The sequence below is a fragment of the Phalacrocorax carbo genome, chromosome 17, assembly GCF_963921805.1.
Source record: "Phalacrocorax carbo chromosome 17, bPhaCar2.1, whole genome shotgun sequence".
Classification (NCBI taxonomy): Eukaryota; Metazoa; Chordata; class Aves; order Suliformes; family Phalacrocoracidae; genus Phalacrocorax; species Phalacrocorax carbo.
This window is the reverse complement of record NC_087529.1, coordinates 6,255,487-6,279,935: the sequence shown is the minus strand read 5'-3', so window position 1 is coordinate 6,279,935 and position 24,449 is coordinate 6,255,487. Positions and strand designations below refer to the sequence as shown.

General features: G+C 37.7%; 1 protein-coding gene across 4 annotated transcripts in view; it reads left to right on the top strand.

Moving 5' to 3' along the window:
* Window positions 1–24,449, top strand: part of NF1 (neurofibromin 1) — a 107,328-nt gene that overhangs the window by 77,417 nt on the left and 5,462 nt on the right. For all 4 annotated transcript variants that reach the window (XM_064467980.1, XM_064467978.1, XM_064467981.1 and 1 more), the window contains 21 exons: window positions 143–575; window positions 815–1,155; window positions 1,916–2,118; window positions 3,151–3,344; window positions 4,949–5,089; window positions 5,320–5,599; window positions 6,781–6,995; window positions 7,208–7,269; window positions 7,396–7,510; window positions 8,192–8,293; window positions 9,247–9,387; window positions 9,738–9,864; window positions 10,369–10,500; window positions 11,012–11,147; window positions 11,973–12,130; window positions 13,061–13,183; window positions 13,886–14,013; window positions 14,721–14,821; window positions 16,035–16,177; window positions 17,013–17,059; window positions 17,890–18,106. In XM_064467980.1, the coding sequence (XP_064324050.1) occupies window positions 143–575; window positions 815–1,155; window positions 1,916–2,118; window positions 3,151–3,344; window positions 4,949–5,089; window positions 5,320–5,599; window positions 6,781–6,995; window positions 7,208–7,269; window positions 7,396–7,510; window positions 8,192–8,293; window positions 9,247–9,387; window positions 9,738–9,864; window positions 10,369–10,500; window positions 11,012–11,147; window positions 11,973–12,130; window positions 13,061–13,183; window positions 13,886–14,013; window positions 14,721–14,821; window positions 16,035–16,177; window positions 17,013–17,059; window positions 17,890–18,106 (3,539 nt within the window). The remainder of the gene's footprint in view (window positions 1–142; window positions 576–814; window positions 1,156–1,915; window positions 2,119–3,150; window positions 3,345–4,948; window positions 5,090–5,319; window positions 5,600–6,780; window positions 6,996–7,207; window positions 7,270–7,395; window positions 7,511–8,191; window positions 8,294–9,246; window positions 9,388–9,737; window positions 9,865–10,368; window positions 10,501–11,011; window positions 11,148–11,972; window positions 12,131–13,060; window positions 13,184–13,885; window positions 14,014–14,720; window positions 14,822–16,034; window positions 16,178–17,012; window positions 17,060–17,889; window positions 18,107–24,449) is intronic.

The following is a 24,449-nucleotide window of genomic DNA, read 5'->3' as shown; positions in this document are numbered from 1 at the left end:
CTTTGGACTGGTGGTATTTTTAGACTGATCCTTCACATAGTTCTGGTTTAGTGTAGTAGTAGTATGTGTAATACACCACTCAAATGTTTGTAATGTGGATCTAAAAAGCAAACCCAACAATGTCTGTCTTGTTTTCTTACAGATTCAAGACTGGTCAGATCAATGGAGATTTATTGATATACCATGTACTGCTAACTCTGAAGCCATATTATGCAAAGCCATATGAAATTGTAGTGGACCTCACACATGCTGGCCCCAGCAATCGCTTTAAAACAGACTTTCTTTCTAAATGGTTTGTAGTTTTTCCAGGCTTTGCTTATGAAAATGTCTCAGCAGTTTTTATTTATAACTGTAACTCTTGGGTCAGAGAATACACCAAATACCATGAAAGGCTCTTGACAGGTTTGAAAGGAAGCAAAAGACTTATTTTCATAGACTCTCCAGGGAAGCTGGCAGAGCACATCGAACATGACCAGCAGAAACTCCCAGCAGCTACCTTGGCTTTGGAGGAGGACCTGAAAGTGTTTCACAATGCTCTCAAACTGGCTCATAAAGACACCAAAGTCTCTATTAAAGTAAGTTCTTCTTATGTTGTTCCTAGTGAACTGTTATATTTTTATAAAGTTTTGAATATGATTTTACTGTCTCTTAATTCTCCTCTCCTGTGTTGAGGAGAAATTAAAACTTAGTAGTATGCTTCTTCAGAAGTATAAAATTTTATACATTTATCTTTATAAACTTAGAAGTGTCAGACTCTTCTCTCTTTGTATTGTTAACAATAAGTGCTGAACCATTTTTCTGTTCTCTTTCTAAGGTTGGGTCGACAGCTGTGCAGGTGACATCAGCAGAACGAACAAGAGTCCTGGGACAAACAGTGTTTTTAAATGATATATACTACGCCTCTGAAATTGAGGAAATATGTCTTGTTGATGAGAACCAGTTTACCTTAACCATTGCCAACCAAGGCACACCACTCACCTTCATGCATCAGGAGTGTGAAGCCATTGTTAGGTCCATCATTCATATACGGACACGGTGGGAGCTGTCACAACCAGACTCTATCCCACAGCATACTAAGATTCGTCCTAAGGATGTCCCTGGAACACTACTGAACATAGCGCTGCTCAACTTGGGAAGCTCAGACCCCAGTTTGCGGTACAGTTCTTTTACATTAATATCAACTTTGGTCAAAAATGCGAATTTTTTCCAAGGTTTTATTAGCATTAGCAAATCTCTCTTGAACAAAACAATCTTTCTTTCACAACAACTCAATAAATGTGCTTTTTAATATAAAGAAAGATTGGGTTTTCTATAGGTGAAGAAAGGTGTACATACTGTCAGGATAGCTGAAGGCGTATTGGAAGCTTAATTTCTCTTTACCGGGAGAAATACCTACGCTTTGCAATATATATTTGTTAGGTACATTTGATTTTCATGGAGCTGACTTCTTTTTTAATAACCTGGGAGCTGTACGTCTTAGAGCAGGTTCTTGGATCTTGTCAGAAAGGACTACCTCAGACTGGGTGCTGGCTCAGTGGCAGCCTCTGGGGTCCTTGGCAGTCTCTCTCCCAGCAGCTCAGGGGCACCTGCAAAGTGTTTAGAATTTCCTGGAAGTGAACACTATTCTAAGAAGTGCCATACAAAGTCCTTCAAGCATACTCTTTAACCTCATCCAGAATTGTTTAAAGCAAGTAGAGGAGTAATTTCTTTCATTTCTCAAAGGCAAATGTTGTTGTCTCTGAATGTGAACAGGTGCAGGGAAAAAGTTCAGGATTGAAACATAATCTTTTATATAGCAGTACTGATTTGATTTTTTTAAAATGTCAGTACTACTACTGTGATGCCGTGGTGTAATGCCCGTGTTTGAAAATGTACAGGAAAACTCTTACAAGTCACGTTGTTTGCTCTGTTACAGGTCTGCTGCCTATAATCTTCTATGTGCCTTAACCTGTACCTTTAATTTAAAGATTGAGGGCCAGTTACTGGAAACTTCAGGTCTGTGTATTCCTGCCAACAACACGCTATTTATTGTATCTATTAGTAAGACTCTTGCAGCTAACGAACCACACCTTACCTTAGAGTTCTTGGAAGAGTGTATTTCTGGATTTAGCAAATCTAGTAAGTAACATTAGCATTCCTTAATACTAACTCTGAATTTGAAAAGATCCAAGCTGGTAGCTGTCTAGCTTAGTCAGTTAAGCTTCCTCTGGTTACTAAGTCACAAAAAGATAAAATTGCAAAGGCTTCTCAGAGCTGTTTTAACTGTTCTCAAGATCACCCATTTATATCTGTTTCTTAATAATCAAGTTGTGTAATACTTTGAAGCCAGGCAGTTTCACAAACTGGAATGGCATCTGTTGGAGCAAAACCATAACTTTTCACGTTTGAATGTGCCCTTTTCTTTCTCGCGAAGTAGATTAAAAAAAAAAAAGCAACTGCCTTTTAAACTTCGAAATTAATGTTAAAACAAGTTTTACTAGACATCTTGTTCATTCAGAGGATTCAGTTCATTCAGAGAGATCAGAATACAAATTTTTTGTTTCGTATCACTGTTGATAATTTTGTACAGCAAGTACTTTGGCTAGATCTCTTATCAGGCTGTTATTAACCCTCCAGAAACAGAGAATATTGCAGAACAAAAATCAAAACTTGAGGTCCATGATAGTGAAGGTTTGAACTCTAGAACGCACATACACAGAAGAGTTACAGGATTCTTTAGCCTATCAAAATTAATCTTTCCAGATTGATGATATCTCTCAATTGTAAATCTGGTTCTGCTGCACCGCTGTTGTCATCCTTTTTTTCCATGCATACTACGGCTCCGACTTTACTGTTGGAAGCTGTTTAGGATACATTCTCAAGATTAAAAATAAATTGTCTTAAGTAGTCACACCTAATACTGAATGTATTCTTAATAGGATACTAAAATGTCAACATCTCCTTGCCAGATTCCTACAGATGTTTCTTGGATGTCACCATTAGAGTGTGTTTCTTTTTGAAGCTTGTCTGTTTGCCCAGCATTATTTGCTCAGCTCTGACAGTAGTTATTTTAGACAACAAAACTGAAAGGAGAACTGCTCACAAATAATTATTTACTTATAAATAGAGACCAGTGCTGATTCTGTGTTACAAAGTGAATTTTTATTTCAGGTATTGAACTGAAACATCTTTGTCTGGAGTATATGACTCCTTGGCTGTCCAACCTGGTCCGGTTCTGTAAACACAATGATGATGCTAAGCGTCAGCGAGTCACTGCTATTCTTGATAAGCTTATAACAATGACAATAAATGAAAAACAGATGTACCCTTCCATTCAAGCTAAGATATGGGGAAGTCTGGGACAGGTACAAATTCTGCATAATGTATTGCAATTTGTTTATAAGCACATTATAGAGTTGTTAACCACTTAAATGTTAATGCAGAAAAATAAATTGGATCTTGACATGACCTAAGTATATTAGCTGTATGGAGAGGAGTGTGCAAGTTCTTCTGAAGTTTCCATTTTATAAAATACTTCATAAAAGCATTAATGAACTCTGGCTTCTAGGAGTGTGTTCCTGGCCCCCACTGAGAATTGAAAATTAGAAGTCTGTGGTATTAGTAGCAATTATTTCAATTAGTAGTAATTATTTCATCAAACCCCCTGAATGTCTGGGTACTGAATGGGAAGAACACAGCGCTAGCTTTCAGAGGCGAGTAGGCATGTGGCATTGAAAGAACTATTTTTTTTGTGTCTGTTTGCACTTTTGAAACGGACGCATTTTGATTACAATAAACAGAATATCAGTCCTCCTGCTGAGCATTAGGTTAACACTTAGCCAAATTATATCCTCATCCTCCCTGCAAAGTAAAGAAAAACAAACAAACAAAGAGCTGATGTCATATATGCCATTTGTGAAGGAGGTGTCTAGACAAACGAGATCAGCTTTACTTGCCGTGACCAGGCTTGCTCACAGGTTTTGTCAATTTCCTCATTGTCATACTATTTTTATTTTAACTGTCATCCAAACTGATGCAGCCCCGCATCACAAAGCTACTCTTGGAGTATGTGGGAGAACTGTCAAAGGGATGCATGAGTGCATTTTCTTGATTGGTCCAATTGGAAAAAAAACCAAAACAACCCAAACAAACTTAAAAAAAAAAAACCCAAACCAACCCACAAAACCAATGTATTTTGAAAGTTGAAATCACACTGAAAGCAATATGACTGTTATGTCCAGTACGAAAGTCTGTTAACTGGTAAATATGGAGAACACAAAATTGAAAGATTAAATATTCCACAGCAGTCAGTGGAAATTTTAGCATTGAAATTCTGGGTCAACTAAGTCAACCAATTTTCATAGTATGATGAGAGCTGAATTTGAACCAGTACTGAAATAGCATTCATCTTAGCCTGCACATTGCACGTAGAGTTCTCCTTGCGCTTGGACGGGTTTTCTTCTTACCTGCATATATTAAATGTCTGGGGGGTTTGGGGGGTTTTTTTTGTACATGAGAAGAAACTTGTTTTACTTGTAGCTACATTCACGCATGGCTAGTGCTCTAAGCAAAACCTTTGACAGATGAGATAGTGCTTATTTTCTCAGAAGTATGTTTTCCCCCCCCACTTCAAATCCAATTTCTTCTTACTAGGTTCAACATTTCAGTAATAGTTATACTTCAAAATGGAAAAAAAAAATACAAACTAAATTATAGTTTCTTCACAGTTCTGAAGCGCTTTGATCTGGAATAAAATGTGATAGAATTAATCTCTATACTTACATTACATTAATATTTACATTAGACTTTTTTTCCCAAAAGGATAACAGATCATTAAAATGATGCTTCAATTTATGGTAGTTATGCATCTTCAACTAAGAAAAACAGAATGACTGCTTATTTAAAAGGTGGTTTACTGTGGAAAAAGACAGTTAATCTGATAAAAAATAATTTTTCTTTCCTCTAACAGATAACAGATCTCCTTGATGTAGTGCTGGACAGTTTCATCAAAACTAGTGCCACAGGGGGCTTAGGATCCATAAAAGCTGAGGTTATGGCAGACACAGCTGTAGCGCTTGCTTCTGGAAATGTAAAATTAGTTTCAAGCAAAGTGAGTTCCCTCTTTGCCTTAATTTTCTTTTATATAATAATTTCAATTTATGTAATAATGTGATACTGAGATGTTTTCTGATAACTCAGTACAGGCAATAATGCAAAAAACATGATGAAATAGGTTCCAAGCAGTAGAATAATTCCAATGTTAAATTATCATGTTTTTTACTGAAATCCTGAGCTGTGCTCTTCATTTGAGTAAAACAAAATGGTTGCTCTCTTTTCCAGGTGATTGGCAGGATGTGTAAAATAATTGACAAGACTTGCCTGTCCCCAACTCCTACACTGGAACAGCACCTGATGTGGGATGATATTGCTATTCTAGCACGTTACATGTTGATGCTCTCCTTTAACAATTCTCTGGATGTGGCAGCACATCTCCCCTACCTCTTTCATGTAGTTACTTTACTGGTGGCCACTGGTCCTCTTTCTCTCAGAGCTTCTACTCATGGTCTCGTTATCAACATCATTCATTCTCTTTGCACTTGTTCGCAGCTTCACTTTAGTGGTAAGTTGGTTTGGTTTTGGTTTTCTTTTCAGATTTTCAATTAAGCTGATTGCTTCTGAGTTTAAGAAATATTTGTCTTTCTCTCTTTAAACTGTTCTGAGCGCTTGAAAATACCGTGTTGTAATTCAGCTTGCGTACAAATCAGAATGAGGATATGATCTACAACAAATGAGTATGGAATTTAAAAATTACTGTCTGGTTTAGAGCAGGTGCATAATGTAAATTATTTGTTTAACAGGTTTTAGAAAAAGAGAAGAAAGTACCAATAAGTTACTGTAATGCAGAGAAAGGAGAAAGTACGTCTGTGCTAAAACTGGCCGATGTGCGTTTTTTTGAATGGTTGCATAATATGGTAACAAAAATATCAATTACGTAAGGGAATTGTGAAACTATACTCTTAAAACAGGTATTTTGCATACCACTGTATTTTACCAGTCCTAAAATAATTGGTATTAGCAAATACATAGCTGTCACTTCTTACCACAGAAGTATGGTATAAAACCAGGCTAAGGTTTTGTGCAGAAAAATTTAAAAGTTTATGTAATCTTGTCTTTTTAAGTATCTGAAAGCTCATTTTATAGCTAGCTGTATCGACAGAGTGAATGTGTGAATACACACACACATACATATATATTTGTATATATAAGAAAAGCTCTGTGCTGACACACAGAAAGGCAAGCCTTCCTGTTTAAACAATGAATTTGAAGTACACTGATATGAAATGAAAGTTCAGAATTGTAAAAATATTCAATGCTAGTAGCAGGGCCATCATTTTCTTCTGATTTAAGTAACTTGCTTTGTTATAGTGCCAGAGCCAAAAGCAGAGTTTGACTGCAGTTTGAACTTACAGTACTGTTAGTATTTCAAAGCAGAAACGCTCCAGGTTTCCATTTTCTGAACCCATGTGAGAAGTCTCACAGAACCACATCTTTAAGCAAGTTTATTTTTACCTGTTTTTAGAATCCGTCTTCCTGGTGACTCGTTTCAACATCTATGCAACAGACCACAGTTCTTGTGGCATACTCTGGGAGAAGTAGCAAAGAAAACAGTATTGGAATGTGCAAAGTGACATAGAGGATGATTATCTACTTTTGTATTCATGGGAGGGTGAGCCTTAGATTGTTGAAAATATGGATTGGATTTCAGTGGTTTAAATTTAATATGTAACAATCTTTCAACAGAGGAGACCAAGCAAGTTTTAAGGCTGAGCTTGACTGAGTTCTCTCTGCCCAAATTTTATTTGCTGTTTGGAATCAGCAAAGTGAAATCAGCTGCAGTCATAGCGTTCCGATCCAGCTATCGAGACAGGTCGTTTTCACCTGGGTCCTATGAAAGGGAGACTTTTGCACTGACTTCGTTGGAAACTGTTACTGAGGCTTTGTTGGAGATCATGGAGGTATGTGGTTCAAAACAAATATCTGTGAGGGAAACTGGCAGGCACTGATTACACTTTCTACAGGCAAGCAGTGTAGTGAGATGTACCTCCCATGATGTGGTAATAAATCGTTGTGTAGCTGACTTCTGAGAACTAAGATAACTGCACATTCTGAATTTTAAAAAGACTTTTTCTTAATCTTACATGTATTCAAACAATGTAATTCTTTTTAGGCTTGCATGAGGGATATTCCAACGTGCAAGTGGCTGGACCAGTGGACTGAACTAGCTCAAAAGTATGTCGTAGATCTCAAAACATAACCCTTGCCCGCCTGTGTAGTATTTTTAGAATTCTCAACTTCTCTTTATACGGCCTATCTGTTGTATATTTGTTTAATATCATGTACTCTGTTTCTTCACAGGTTTGCATTCCAATATAACCCATCCCTGCAGCCAAGAGCACTTGTTGTCTTTGGCTGTATAAGTAAGCGTGTCTCTCATGGACAAATAAAACAAATAATCCGAATTCTTAGCAAGGTAATAGACCCATATACCTTAAATCAATTTGGCGGCAATAAGTTTCATCAGTGCTGCGACTTCTAGAGTAACAATAGTTTTCAGTATTGAATGTAAAATTTGGGACACAGATTGATCCAGAAGTCAGTATTTAAATAAATGCGAAATTTTCTGTTATGGCATTTAGCTGCATGCACATGATTCACAACTTCCTTTTTTTTAAAGAGAGTTAATAATCTAATGTATTATAAATAAATACAATAAAGAGCAGGTCATTAGTGTAAGTAAACTTTGAAACGGACTGCCTAGCTTGGTAATGACGTTCCATATTTTCTAAATAACATTGTGTTCCATAGCAAGTAAACAGAGTGCTAAATAAGTTTCCTTCAAGCATTTTATTAGAGTTCTGTGGCCACAGACGTTAATTGAACAACATCTGAATTGTGAAAGAGCTATTCCAATTCCTGCACCGTCTTGCACCCTTACTTTTTTAATAGACATTGTGCAATTGCTTTCTGCAATACATATATAATTTCTGTCTAAATCTCCATTTGTAAAAGTCCTTGAGAATTGGTTTAAAATGAGCTTAAGCTTTGTAAATTAATTGAGAGCAACAATTATTGTGTAGTGCTTTGATCTGCTTTTTACAAAGCAAAATCTTATTATGCTTGTGTTTTAATTACTCTTTTTTCCTACAAAAAGGGACTTGAGAGCTGCTTAAAAGGCCCTGATAATTACAATAGCCAAGTTCTAATAGAAGCTACAGTTATAGCACTCACCAAGCTGCAGCCCCTTCTTAATAAGGTAAATGACTGGATTTTGAGAGTAAACAAAGAACGTATTTTGTAAATGAGAATTATAACTATGGGTATAATCTCAAAAATGTAAGTGTTGTGGTATCCGAAGTTCACACTTCGCTGCTATGACTCACGCTCGAAAGTACTACATATGGGAGATGTGTCACAGATGTTTGTATGTGGGACCTGTGCAAAGGGTTTGAAACCGCTTTAGAATGTTCTGTTCTGCTTCGTCAAACTGGGCCACAGCAGTGTAGGCAAAGACCATGCGAGGGGCTGTCTGATTCTTTACAAAAGATTTTCAGTCTTGGCTATCAGATGTTTGATTTCTAATATATGCTTTTCAGACCGTGGCTTGTAGTAAACATTAGTTTTAGCTGATTTGGTATAAAGGTAGCCATCGGTATGTTACTGACATGTTCATTATTTGATCAGCATACCAATGGGTATGCTGTTAATGAAGAGCCTCATTTATTTACTGTTAGTAAATAAAACTTCTCCGCTGCTTAAGAGGCCCAGAATCTGTTGAATGCCAGTTCTTCCTGCATGCTTTTTTTGATTTGGAGAAGAAATTGCCTGGCCAGTTCTATCTGCAGAATTGCGATCCATCTTCAACACGTGCTCTCGAGTTGATAACAAAAGACACGTTTCTGTTCAGCCTGGTGTAGGGCAATATGCGTCTGGTATTTTTGTGAGCAAGGGAAGGAATATGAGAGAGAAGGAGTGGCTTTGGGGGAGGTAAAAGGCTTGAAATTAGTTTTCTACTCTTCACCTGTTAAGTGCATTAAGACTACAGGTTTGTATGTACATCTGTGTTGATGGAATGGATGTGGTTGAGGACAGAACCTGCTACAGGAAGGGTAGTAATGTGTATACAAAACCACACGTCAGGCTTATTTGTCTTTGGCTTACATGAACTGACTTGAAAGTGAAATCGTGGCTTTTTCTTTTTCCTTCTAGGACTCTCCTATGCACAAGGCACTCTTTTGGGTAGCTATGGCAGTGCTGCAGCTAGATGAAGTAAACTTGTACTCAGCAGGTACAGCACTACTTGAACAGAATCTGCATACCTTGGATAGCCTTCGAGTATTCAATGATAAGGTAAGCTGCTAGCAATCAGCTGTGACTAGCCCTTAGTTTATGTAAGCAGTTAGATCGGTTAAAAAAAAAAATATTCCTCATCCAGCGACTAAAACTCAAATTTGCATTAGAAATTGTTTCACTTGCATAGTATCAACAGTAAAACTAAGATGTAGAGTTGAAGCTCTTAGTCTGTTCCAAACTGGAACAGAAATGTGTAGATGTGTTCTAATCAAGGGTGTGTTTGCCATTGTCATGTAAACTCTTAAAATTATTGTTTTGTCACTGTTTAAAAAAAGAAAAACAGCAACTTGAGATATGATGAGTAACTTTTGATGAGGTACTCCTGTATTTTATTTTTCCTGGGTCAGAGCCCAGAAGAGGTGTTCATGGAGATCAGGAGGCCACTCGAATGGCACTGCAAGCAGATGGATCATTTCGTTGGGCTAAATTTCAACTCCAACTTTAACTTCGCACTAGTGGGACACCTTCTGAAAGGTAAGAATACATATTGCTATTCATTTTAGATGAGCGCTCTTAATCCAGTGATAAAAACAAGTCTGAGGACAAAGGGGAAAAAAATGTGTGGTGGATTTTTAGTAACCTGGATCACGGAATTAGATACGGAATTAAATGTTCTTTGACCAAAGGACTTTGCCAGGTTTCCCATAGACATGTTCTTCACTGCTTCCTCCAAGCGTGCTCTTTCTCTGTGTGTTTCCTGTGTGCAGGCTCACTGTTTCTTTTAGAAGATTGATTTGCGATATAATAGATATATTATATGCACAGGCATTTGAAATTATGTGATTTTTTGGGGGGAGGGACAGAAAAAAATTAGCCTTGAATGTGCAATTTCTGTTAGCATTGCGCTTCCTTACCCTTTACATGAAGTTTCCTGAGAACATGCTGAAAAATATTTAGAAATATTTTCAAAATATTAACGCTTCATAAATATGCATTAAAATTAAATACAATATTTGGTTTCCTAACCTATTTTCTTAGGGTACAGGCATCCTTCTCCTACCACTGTAGCAAGAACAGTAAGGATTTTACATACACTACTAGCTCTGGTTAACAAACATAGGAACTGTGACAAGTTTGAGGTGAACACCCAGAGTGTGGCTTACCTAGCAGGTAAAATTAAACAAACAAACATTCTTTAAAATTTGTGTTAACTGAAAAGGAATGGATTATTGTGAGAATTCTTATGGCTTTAGTTTGATAGAATTGTAACTGGGTATGGACAGGAGTGTGGGCTAGGCTGGGGTTCATCAATAAAAGCTTTTTGTGGACCGAAGGCTTGCCAGCACAGGACCTACTGTACAACTTTGAAAATACTTCAGGGAGGCTGAAGGTTTCCTGGTTTAAGTGCGTGCCTCTAGAACATTAAAATTTCTAGTGGTCTAGAAGTAGAAATTATGACCATGTGAGGGCAAATGTTTAAATCATGTAATTGTAACTGGATGGGGAATGTAATTCTTTTTGATTGACCTACTTCTAATCTGTATGTTTCAGTAAGGTGTAGTTACATCTCAGTGGTGGTCTTTAAACTAAGTAAAAAAAATTGAATTGGTGGACTATTGCTTACATTCTTCAATGTATTCCTACTGTGGAAAACTTATGTTAGCTTTCTTTGAATTTTTAGCTTTGCTGACAGTATCTGAGGAAGTTCGAAGTCGCTGCAGCCTAAAACATAGGAAGTCTCTCTTGTTGACAGACGTTTCAATGGAAAATGTTCCTATGGATACATATCCCATACATCACAGTGACACTAGCTATAGGTTGGTTGTCTAACTTTTAGATAAGTTATCCAAATTTCAATGTCTGTTTATTTTAGTAAGTTATCCAAAGGTAATCGGTGCTATATTGAAAACTGAAACATTCATAAAGCTAGTTCATGTTCTCTTATTGTTTCCAGACCAATATGCTACTTATACTGTGGTACTGTGATCAAGAGTCACAGAGAAATTTGGGTAGCGAATTCCTGTAGATTTAATTTTTTGATCTGTATAAGCTATTTCAGAGCTTAACTGCTTTGGAGGTTCTTAAACCCTTTGCTGACTTTTCTACAAGACCTAGTTTCACCTCATTTTTTCATTTATAGTTTAGAAGAAAGTTTAGTTTGTCCTTTTAAGACCTTCAAGGCATATGCTAATTAATCACTTGGTCCATGTCTTTGGAAAATCTTGACACCTTATAGCCTGTTTATAAGCAGCCACAGAGATTAGCTAAGAAATCAACCTCAAAGTGACATGGAGAGCCAGTTTCTCTCACTAGGGAGCACTTTACTCAGACTCTCTCTTTTTAACATCCAGTATGGAGTAGCTGATTATTAAATATCTTTCATCTTGCCTCATAGGCTGATTTGCTTGTGTTTTCGTTGCTTTATTTTGTATCTCTTGATCATTACATTCATATCAGATTGTTAGTTATCACTAGCTCAGACATTTTTGCTGGCAAAGTAATTGCTATTTCTTAATATGTATTTCTGGGAGATGAACCCGTTAGGAAAGATGGGTTTAATAAAGGATAGTTTGGCTAGTTGAAAAATTTATGCCTAAGTATGCACAGTTTTAAAGATTCTCTTAATTTCTCTGCACTTTCAGGACACTAAAGGAAAATCAACCATGGTCATCACCAAAGGGGTCAGACAGACATCTGGCTGCCAGTTACCCGACAGTGGGACAGATAAGCCCTCGAACACGAAAATCCATGAGTTTGGATATGGGGCAGCCTTCACAAGCGAACACTAAAAAGCTTCTAGGTTATTAAGATAACTAATTTACTAATTTTTCTACAGAATACCTCAGGAAGTGTTAATGGAGAAAAATTTTACTTGTATTTATTCTGATTTTAATTGCTTATTCCTGATTCAGAGGAATATGTGCGGTTTCTACAAAATACAAATTAGAGAATGCTGTACAGTTAAAGAGGACTAACTCAGTTCTTTTGATCACGAAGTGGGGGGTGCAGCAGTGACACTCAAAATGTGCATGTTGAAGTGGAGAAAAAATATTTTAAAAAAGGGGGGAAGAAAAAAAAAAATATTCCAGATACTAAAGAGACATAGTGACAGTTTTCTGCCACCAACCCTCTTTCGACAAAACCAAGAAGCTGAATACCGTATGAATACCTTAGCTTAGCTACTCTATTGAATACTCTATCTTATGCTAGAAGAGATGGTCCCAAAACATTTTAGATGTTTTGGAAGCAATCTGATTTTTATTCATGGCTTCTCAGTGCATCATGTTTACAAGCAAAGTCTTAATAACAGAGAAACAAGATGACCTGCTTTGCATAACTTGCGGTTACTCTTTTACATTATACGGTATATATGGAAGGAGAGGGGCATTTCTTTCATTACAGTCCTATTACTGCTTCCTTTTCAGTAATCACATTTTGGCATGTTTATTCGATGTGATGTGTTGACCAGGAAACCATAGCATGCCCACAGCTTACATATTTTACTAAATCGCATGCTTTCCTCATATGTATTGTGAAGCACTTTGGAAACTGTGATGGAGAGCGGCATGGTGTGATTGTATTTTCTCTACCATCCCTGAAAGTGGTGAAAATGTCCCCAGATTCCTATCAATACATTGTAGATAGGAGAGTAGCTTGGCCAGAAAATCAGAAATAGTTAGAATATGGATTTAGGTTTAATGTTTTTAATTCCCTGATAAATTGTTTTTAGGTACAAGGAAAAGTTTTGACCATTTGATATCGGACACAAAGGCTCCTAAAAGGCAAGACATGGAATCTGGAATCACAACGCCTCCCAAAATGAGGAGAGTAGCCGAAAATGATTATGAAATGGGTGAGAAACAGGACTAACATTTTAACAATAATACTAGTTATAAATGCTTTGTATATATATACAAAGGATTATTTCTAAATTCAATGTTTATTTGCCTAGGTTACTGCAAGGTAAGGGAGAAAAATCTTTCTTAACAGTGGCTTCTGGAGAGTACAGTCTTCTGTATCACTGGCAACTGAGGTTTGAATTAGACTTACTCAGTTTGCAGATGCAGAATAAGGGGGAGATATAAAGTACTGCATACTGGAGTGAAATGAAATAAATAAAATTTGGCTTTTTAGAAGTTAGGTCCTAGCTGCAAATTTCTGCAGGAGATGGAACATAACCTAATGCCTAGAATGCCTCTCTTCATCTTCTCCCACATCTGCTTCCTGTGCCCCCATCCCCAATTGCAATGCAAGACCAGGGTTCTTCTGTTATATCTGATGTCAGTCTGCTGCCTGACCCTGAATATGGTACTTACCGCCCCTGGGCCTGTATTTCACTGAATAGGAAATTGGGGTTACTGTTTACCATTTGATAATACATCCCATGTAATGGTCTAGCGCTGCTAAGTATTACAGCATAGTTGTTGCCTTTCTACTTTATGAAAAGGCTGGTGAACTCTGAAGGTTGCGTATGACTGAACTTGTGCAAGAGCTAATTCTGTTTTGGTTTGGGTTCATTTTGCTTTGGATGAGTTGCTCTTTTTTCATCTGGCAGAAACCCAGAGAATATCACCACAGCAACACCCACATCTTCGGAAAGTTTCTGTTTCTGAGTCAAATGTCCTCCTAGATGAAGAAGTTCTGACTGACCCAAAAATTCAAGCACTGCTGCTTACAGTTCTTGTAAGCCTTCCTTCTGTGTATTGTCTGTTATTTTCTGCTATTCTTGTCTCTTCCAAAGAAGCATACACGTTTCTTGCAGCGTTTCTAAATTTATATGGATCAGAATCATTGTGATGTGCAAGTCTATTCTTTTGTGGCCATTCTTCAAAGTCTCTAGGAATCACTTTTAGAAATGTATTTAAATGTTCTTTGAGAGCAAATACTGAATTTCCATTATTGTGTATTGTTTTGTAGAACGTGTCCCACAATTGTCCCTTTTTCCTGGCAGGTTTTTATCACAAACTAATTTTATATAATAAAAGGTTATTTTATATATTATACTTAAAGTGAAGAAGTGAAAATTGTTGGAATCCCAGCATAATTTAGTTTAAAAATCTTTAACTGTATGTTAGTGCTTTCTTCAGATGCACCAATACAGTTACCATTCCTGATCTAATTCGAAAAAGTCTCAGTTGCCCATTTTTTGTCAAAAACTGACTAGCTAATTTTTTGCCAAACTAGAAGTTATTGTGAACTGTTTTTATTGTTTCCCGCATACACATAAAATAACTTGATTCCATGTCCAAAGAGGACATAAATTAATCTTTTGTAATGCTGCTTTCTGCTATTCAGAAATCCTAAAACCTGAAGCTACAACAATAACAAAAGCCTGTAACTACTCAAATTAAATCAGAAGCATGCTAATTTAATCCTCTACATTATGACAGGCAACATTAGTGAAGTACACTACTGATGAGTTTGACCAGCGGATTCTGTATGAGTATTTAGCAGAAGCCAGTGTTGTCTTCCCGAAGGTTTTTCCTGTTGTGTAAGTATTTAAAACTGTTTGTGATGACTCTTTAATTGGCCCTTCCGTTACAAGGTCTCTGCAGCACCACAAGCACGTGTGAGATATTTAGTCATTTGGAGGTTATTAACTGCAATCTGTCCATGGCTTGTTGAGGCAAATGGCCGTAGCAGTTAGAGAATCGTGCTTTTCCCCCTGTGTTAAATGAATATAGTGTTCTTACTAGAATAGGCATTCTCAGCTACCACTGCTACAGATGGTCCTCAAAAGCACTCTTCAGCATCAGATTTTCAGGCAGGTTGGCAGAGCGTGGGAGAACTCGGTATCGCTGTTGCTAGGGAGCTTGTCTGTACCGCCATCAGCTTCTTCCAGAAGCTTTCAGCATCATTGCTGTCTAGTGACTTAGCACGGCTTTATTGCTTATTTGATAGTGCAGAGAAGAAATTACAGTTTAATATGTTTGTGTAGCTTTCTGTACAAGTCAATATATACTGTCTCTTAAGTGTTATTTTCACCCATCAGACACAGGATTTTTTAATTAGTACCCCAGGTGCATATCAAAAACTGATTTAAAGCATAGTTCAAGATACTGTTTAGATGTATTTCTTTAGGTATCAGTTAAAAGTAGTATTTGCTGGAGTCAATATATTTAAGGGAAACCCAACTATCAGAAAAGAACATGAGTAGACTTTTAAAACTGACCTGTGCATGATTTAGAAATAATGTTACCTTTTTCTGGCTTTATAAAGTAATGGTGGGAGTACAGGCAAGCTCTGTGAGCTACTGAAACCACAATTGTAAGTAACTGGCATTTGTATTTAAAAAAAAAAACAACCAACCACAAACAAAAAACCAACACCCAAAACCCAACATGCATGAGTTCTGCAAGGGAGCTTAAATGAGACAGTACCCCCACGAGCTTAAAATACTGCTTTGAAATTCCAGCTCTGACATGTACACAAATCCAGTGAACAGTTTTTTTGGTTGAAAATAATTAAAATATTTGCAATTTGAAGTGCTAGGTAGCTGCTTTAATGGGTTACATTGCTAGTACAATTTTTTGTGTTACATGTTGTAAGAGTCCTTGCTGAACATATATAGGGAGTGTTTTGTACTTCTAAAATGACTGAGATTTTGAAAATCCCACCTTAACTGCTGTTTGCTAAAATCAGTCGGGAACTGCAGATCTATTCTATTTAATGAACAAAAAATACGCCACTTTTCTTTTCTTCAGGCATAATTTATTGGATTCCAAGATCAACACCCTTTTATCGCTGTGCCAGGACCCAAATTTGTTGAATCCAATTCATGGGATTGTTCAGAGTGTTGTCTATCATGAAGAGTCTCCACCTCAATACCAAACTTCTTATCTACAGAGTAAATATTTTTCTTTTTTTTTTTTTAACTGCTGTATTTTAAGTTAGATTTACTACTGAAAATGTTTCAGAATTATTGACTCTTCTATTAGGGTTGCAATCAGTCTTGTGTGGCATCTCTCCAACTTCATATATTCTACTAAAAATAAGAGTTTGCATATTAAAAAAAAACAACCCTGGCATGAATATTAAAACTGCTTGCTGCAGTTGTACACCAAATATTAACAATATTACACTATCTGCATGAGTAAAAAGAAGTTGAAACTCAGTATTCTATTTCCGCTAACCAATTTAAAGAAATACAAAACACAAATGGTGGTGATAAATGACGAGTTTTAAGTTAACCTTGTAAGTTAGGGGTTGATTTAATTATTGGTAAATTCCATTGAGTTACATTTGCTTTTCTGTGCCCAAGCTCACTTTCATGTCACACTTGAACGCTTAAAGCCTAAATATTTTTATGGTCCTTAACCAAAACTTTCCAGGAATATCCATAAGAAACAGATGACAGTTGAGAAAAACTTAAATGTTCATGGAATTTTTAAAATGAGATGTGTATTCACATGCTAAATTTGCCTTCTAAAGTACCATCAAGTGTCTTGCATAACAGTTCTGAGATTTCAAGGTTTTTGCAACTTAAATACTTCATATACTCATTAAAATGCCATAATTTTATCTTACACATGGTTTGGACAACATTTAGTGTTGCATCTCCAAATCAAAATGTTTCATTTCCATGCCTGAGTAAATCCAGTGATGTACTGTCAGTACTTTCTGGTTGTTTTCTGTCAATTGAGAACTGTGGCTTTGTGGTAACATTCACTTTGTTGTTGTAGGTTTTGGATTTAATGGGTTATGGAGGTTTGCTGGCCCGTTTTCTAAGGTATGAACAGTATACTGTATGTAAGTTCATGAGTGCTTTGCCTTCATTTTCTTTATAAAGCACATTGGTGCCCCAGGAAGGGTGCAGATAAATGGCAAACCACAGAATTTATATGGACAAGTTACTAATATGAGGCTTGCTTCTATAGCTAAAACAGTTTTCAAGTCTGCATCAGATATTTTGATAGACTCTGTAAGGTCAAATTACCAAAGTTGGGTAAAAGCAATCAGGTTGTGTAAATGCACCTTTTACTGCTCACAGGTTCTCTCAGGGGCCTTGGATGTACAGTATCATTCAGAAAGTCTTTAGTTCATTATGTGTATCTTAACAGCGTAAGGGATTAATTTGAAGAATGATAAGAATGGTAATTCCATAAAGGTAAATTTTTTGTTACAACAGAATGAATAGCACGAGCACTGACCATCTGTGCTGCTCTTTGTTCCCTCTAGTCATCATAACAAGAACTAGATGAGCAGACTAGGCAGTGTTCTGGATGTTAGGCTTTGGGGGCTTAGGCAATGCTTTTAGTAACACGTTGAGTTCATGTAGCTGTGGCAGTTCATCTCATGAATGAAAAGGCCCTGCTTTTCTGACTTTGTGCTTCCACGCACTACTGAAATTACACCTACAAGTGGTCTTTAATGTGTGCATTTAGATGAATCTGGCAAAGACCACAAACCAGTTTTTACAGATGCTGGCATCAAACCCTTTTTAAAATTTTCAGGCAAAACCGGTGTGATATTAGAGTGAGTTCTGTAGCAAAGCCCATACTGACAGAAAAGTAGAAAGAAAAAACCCAATCTTTCTGTTTTTCCTCCATCCCCCCACAGCAAACACAAATCCCAGACTATGCTGAGCTCATAGTGAAGTTTCTTGATGCCTTGATTGACACGTATTTGCCTGGAATTGATGAGGAAACCAGTGAAGAATCTCTCCTGACACCCACGTCTCCGTATCCTCCCGCAGTGCAGAGCCAACTTAGCATTACTGCTAACCTTAACCTTTCCAATTCCATGACCTCGCTCGCAACTTCCCAGCACTCCCCAGGTCAGTAGCTGTTCTGGTACTACATAGGCAAGGGAAATGTATTGAATTTACTGGTTTTGTAGCCAGACACTCAGTCTCGTTGTCTCTTCGGATGTGTTTATGCATCAAACATAATTGCGTTCTTGAGTTAAATGAATATTAAACTGTTTACTAAGCTATTACACTGGTATTTCAGATGTTGGATTTCGTCCAGCACAAAAGCTGTCTTCCAAGTCATTATACATGAAGGAAATAGCATTAAGTGCATCAGAACAAATAACAGCTGCATCTTAATATGGGATATGTTCCACAGTGGAGCCTTGAAAACTAATAAATATAAATATATAATCATGATGTTTTGCAAGGAGAAAAATACCTGTCTGGGCGCCACAAGTTAGCACATACTAGGAAAAGTAATCCAGAACTGGGCCACGGAAGAGTGTGTCTGGGCTGACTCACTTTCAATTGACTGTATGATTTAAGGCCAGTGCTTTGTATAGGCAGCGTCATACCGAGGTCATACTCTCCCTTGAAGAAAGAAAGTATTCATGTAGATACGTAGGGAATACTGGGTCAGTTCAGACTATTGTGTTGTCAGAAATATGCTGATGATAAAATGAAGGTGTTCAAGAAAATAAGTCATTAAAGGCATTAAATGGATAAAAACAGTAAATTCCTTCTGGCTTGGGGAGAGGGGAATTACAGGGAGATGCAGAGGTTAAATTTAACTGCAGAGGTGTTCAGGGCGAAAAATGAAAAAAGAGAGTAAAAAGTATTCAGTATAGCAGGTGAAGCATAAGCTAGAGGGAATTAAATGTAGGAAGAAAACAGAATTTATGTTGAAGAAATCTGCATGAAGACTCTTCCTGAAGTGATTTTTGGATTAGTGTCTCGTATATTGAGGAAATTCTTTACTCTTCATCATAAAAATTACACTGTGTGATATTTCTTAAGTGTTGATTTTATTGCAGTTCTGAACACTGCAGTCAATCAACCTTTTATTTCTGCTTTGTTTCTAACCTTGATGGAAGGCTAGAAACTGCTTGTATTTAGGTATAATATTTACAGAATTGTTTTGGGTTTTTTCACTCTTGTCTGCTAGCCCTGAAATAAGCTCTACTTAGTTGTACTTAGTTCTATTCAAGAAATCTGGTTTTCCAGATTATCAGTTTTCTCACAGATGCTCTGCATGGGTTTTGTTGAATATGATGAGTATTGCAGAGGTAAGGTTTGTGCAGAGGTGCAATAGAGGTAAGACAGTGCTTTCTGAATACTTTAGGAACAGTGATTTTTTTATTTCATGCACTGAAAAGTGATTACAGCTTGCTTTTTTGCCAGTATGAGAAGCCAATTTAAATTGTTGAAACTGAGGGAGATCACCACCTTTTGTATACTGATGCTGTGTTCTAGAATTATATTTTAAGATGCCTGTCAGTCTAAATAGATTCAAAACAGGATTTGCTTTCCAGTTTCCTGCCAATTCAGGATGATTTATTACATTATTTAATGTTATCCTGAGTGAGGAGTGAAAGTGTAAAGCCTATTTTCCACAGTTGTTACCTCTTTCTCTGCTACTTTAATAGCATGCACTTCTTAGCCTAAAAGTGACAGTTGTTGCCATTGTTTCCTTGTGTTGTATTCCTCCCTGAGAACAGGTAAGAGAGCACTGGCCTGAAAGGGAGTCACTGGTGCCATCCTGGAATCCCGTTCCATTTGAGTAATTAGAATGGGTAAAAGTTGAGTTTGAAGAAGTTCTAGAGACTGCTGTTTTACATAACATTTTACAATGTCAATTCTATGTTACGAACATATAATGCAGCCACTGTATTTTATTGGTACACAGTTCATCTTGTATACAGAAATAATTCTGGATAAAAACCCCTAATGGAGTGAAGGTGCAGATAACAACAGAGATTATGGAAAAGGAAAGTGGTTTGATGGAAACCTTCTTACTGAACATACAGCTAAGAATTACCTGTAATTTAAGAAGAGGGAGAAGGATAAAAATAAAGGGGAAAAAAGTAGACCTTGCTGTCAGTGTGAAAATAAGTACATCATGGGCAGCATCTTTCCATCCAGAATGTAGAATTGGTAACAGCTCCAACAGTTCTTTTTGCAAGGATGAAGTGATGGTGCAGGATTAGGCCTTCTACTAGTGAAACAAGCATTTTGCTACGTTAAGTGTCTTCCTTTCACTTCATTTTCTATTCCCTCTTCCTTTGTTAGCTAAGAGGAAGGAATTAATCCAGCTCTTCAAAAATTTCTTTCAAGTGTTCTACAAACAGGTAGCTTTTATCAAACACTGGTTAAGAGCCCATCTCCACAAATGGATTTGGGAACTAGGGAACTCGTTACGTGATTCAGGATACTAGTGAGCCTGTAATAATGTAGGCGCTGTGTGCAGGGTTTGCTTGGAAATTACAGTTTAAAAGACCGATATTAAGGCCAGGAGATGACTAATAGTTCCATTTTTGTGTAACCAGACTGGAGGCATCTTTATAAAGAATCAGCCTTTATAGATGTTTCCAGCTTCATTCTAGCAATTTGAATACAAGGACTTGGGGTTTGACCAGGGGATCTCCAGCTTTCTTAAACAGTGGGCCAGGTCACAACACGGAGTTTTTCATTTTTCTCCTTCATCCCACATTTATTACATTGCTCCACTTTAATCTAGTTTCACTAGTTAAACTGGTATGTTAACCAGTGCAACTTTATATAAAACATGCTTTGCTTTTTAAGCTGTTCAATTATATTAAAAATTTAATTGGTCTTCTGGCACTTCATACAGCTCCATAGCTACATGGGTGAATTTTACATTCTCGTTAACTGTGCCTAGAGGTGTGCGATGGTGTTGTCGTTGCTGTGCACATTTACACGGTGGAGACAAGAGTGAGGGAGTAAGCAGTGAGAGACCTAATATGTGTCAAGATAACAATCATTGGTGAAAGAATTATAGAATATGAAGGTGGGCCACAGCATTTCCTGAAACAGTAAAGCAGCTATGAGACTAATAAGGGATGCAGATCTGTCATCCACTTACCCTGATTTGAGAACTACTGAAAAAGGAAATGAAGTATTTAGCAGTGCTGTTTTTATTGAAGCAGTATTTAGCTTCATCACACTGAGTTGAAGAAACACTTTCAACCAAGTGAGTTTTTGTATTATGGTTAGAAATATATTAAGTTGCAGGCACATGAAAAATTCTTTTCTTGCATCTGAAAACAACTAGGCAAGATCATTGTTTATAAATGTTTTGTCTGTCATCATCACTTTTCCTTTCCCTTCCCTTTCCCTTGTCATGGACATTATTCACTTATATTTTCTCTTTCATTCTGTGTCTGTGAAGCTTCTCTGCCTTGCTCTAAATCTGCAGTTTTCATGCAGCTTCCTCATTAAGGTACACTCTACTTTCATCATATTTGCACGAAATACTGCTTGATCTGCTGTAGGGTTGGGCTTGTGGCATGAGAAGTGGTTTACTGATCCTTTTGACACGGGAATGGCTTCAGTGTAAGTGCTAAGCTGTTGCTTTTCTTGTGTGATGCTAAAAATATCTGATGACAGAACAGGCAAAGAAAGTCAATCACATCCTTAAGAATACGATAAATTCGGTAATAGAGAAGTGGATGCTTCGTATGTGAAATTACTTTGATGCAGGTATTAAGCTAAAATGAAGAACTCTTTCATGTGAACTCTTCAGATTCACAGGAAGTCAGCTTTAACTTCAGTTACCCACCAGCAGAAAACGGACATGAATTCTTTGGACTAAATTGCAGCAGACAGAAGCTCAGTAAAATGGGTACTCAACATCACTTGATTTCTGCTTCTATATGGAGAAATAAGAAAAAGCTGCAGAAGCGGGTTTTTTTGCTCACACCCATGGGTTGCTTCCTATTCTTATCATAGTCTGTGGTTTTTGTAAGCTTGCACCCACACAAGGAGAGGAAGGATGATGTAGCCTGCAGCCAGCTTCTGGCTGGAGTTTTGAAATTGTCCCTATACATGTGTGGAGGGTGGTGTTCTTTATTCTTGCTAATGCCAGTAAGAATCAATTTCTTACAGGAATGAGGTATAACTATGGCAGATGTCATTTATAGTAATAGGATTTTGTTCTAACCTTTTAATTCATTATCAGACATCCTAATTTTTGCTGCTGACTGTATTTCTAGCCTCTTGGATAAAAACCTCCTTCCTGCTATTCATTCCAGTGCTGCACATGTACCATAAGTGTTGAGAGTGTTGCTAAACAGACATGAAACATACTCATTTTGTTGCAGAAATAATGTGACAGCTACGCTGAGATATTGCTACAGGAATGATTAACTCATGGTACTGTCAGCGTAAAAGTAATAATTGATTGGAATGATGTCTGCACTAAACAGAAGTCTCAGCTTTTATATCTTCAAGTTACTGGCTGTGTCAAAAGCTGTTAGAGTAACAGCTCATAACCCAAGGCTTTCATGTGCTGCCAGCATGAAGTTTACACAGAAGCAGTTAATTTTTGAGGTTTGTTTGGTGTTATTCTTTTAGCAAAAGATAATAGAGCTACCTTGTCCTGCAGAGAACATCCAAAGCTTCTCGGAAAAGTATGTGCACCTGGGTATAAAGCCTGTTTGGTTTCATCCTCATCTTGCACTCCGTCAGCCTCCTTCTGCCTTTGGTGGAGCTGAACTTACACAGAGGCAGTTCTTGTAAAGATTTCCAGACTCACCTGTTCTCTGTGTGTTTCCTGTTAATACTCTGCTTAGAAGGCTGTTTCTTTAATTGTCCTTGTTAAAATGTTGATTATTTTTTTTTCCCCTTTCAAATTGCCAGGGTTTAAGTCATTGTAATTGGTCTCTACACTTCGACACTTAACTCTTCAAGTGAGTACCTGCATCAATTCTATTTCTGCTGTATGCAGAATAAGCCAGCTAAGCCTTTCATTTCTCCTGGCAATGAGAGAAAGTCCTCCAAACTTCAATTTGTATGTTACATATTTTTACTGATCTTTATTTGTGAGCCAAGATTCAGTGTTGAGGGGAATTTTAGATACTTGAATACACACGAATCTTCTCTGGTAGCAAGAATCAGCCTCTGCTATTGCTGCAGAATTCTGCAGGTTCAGGAATGAACCTTCCTTACTCTGCCATTCCCCTGTTTAATAGCAGTCATTGTTTTTTGGCTGGAAGAAGTCCACAGATATGACAATCTGTCAATTCTTCCTCCTAGGGAACACAAAAGTCAGAAGAGACTTGAGTCAAACTCTTTCATTTGCTCAGTTTTCTCAAAACTAGAGTCAGAAAGGGCTTTGTGGTCTGGAAGACTTCAGTGTTTTGAGTGGGTACAGATGCTGGTACGAATGCTTTGAGGATGTAGGGGAGCCCTTCATCTGCCGTGTGAAAGTTTACGTATGCTATTTCTCATATTAAATAAAATTCCGATTTGTGTTTTAAGAGCGGACTGGGTGAACCCGGTGGCAGTTCATACCCCTATTTTCATTTTGTTGTAGGAAAGTAGCATAGAACAGCTCAGCCAGTGCCCATAGGCCAAAGTATTTTGTCTTACATTGTTGGAGACAGATTAAACTAACAGCAAATTCAATCTGCAACTTCAGGGAGGGGAAAACAAGGTTATTTGAACGAGTCACGTTGAAATGTGGTAAGCTATGTGTAGGTGAGTGCATAGATCTGTGTGAGCATGCATCGCGCTGTAGCATGTGGAGGTGTTTTATCTGGTCAAAGTCCAGGCTCTCACTGAACACGGGGTTGTCCATCTGATCCTGAAAAAATTATTTTTCATACTGTAGGCCTGCAGTGAAATAGCTGTACCAGATTAGTCATTTGTGAGACATCAGCGACAGTAAGATCGTGTTACAGAGTTCTGGACCTGGCTGGGTTAGAGCTGATGTCCTTCACAGCAGCTGGCATGAGGCCATCTTTTAGGTTTGTGACCAAAGGGGTCACAAAAAAGAGAAAAGAGCAGCGTTTGGGCAGGGCAGGGCCTCCTCTGACCCTTACCCAGCCCCCCGGTGAATAGCTGGGGGTGGGCAACAGGCTGGAGGGGACGCAGCGGGCAGGTGACCCCAGCTCACCGGAGTCACTCCATGCCAGGCAGCCGTGCTCAGCGACGGCAGGGGGGTGGAGGGGTGCCGGGGAGGGTAGCCACCTTCTGCCTGGGACCTGGCTGGGCACTGGTGTGCCCATGGGGGCTGCTGAGCAATGGCCTTTGCATCACTTGTTTGGTTTTTGCTTTCTTCTGCCACAAATCCCTCACTTAACTAGGCTTTTTTAATTATTATTTTAATCAGGACACCTGAGTTTTCTTGCTTTTACTCTTCTTTTCCTGTCCCCATTGGGGTGGAGGGGAATGAGGGCTGTGTGGT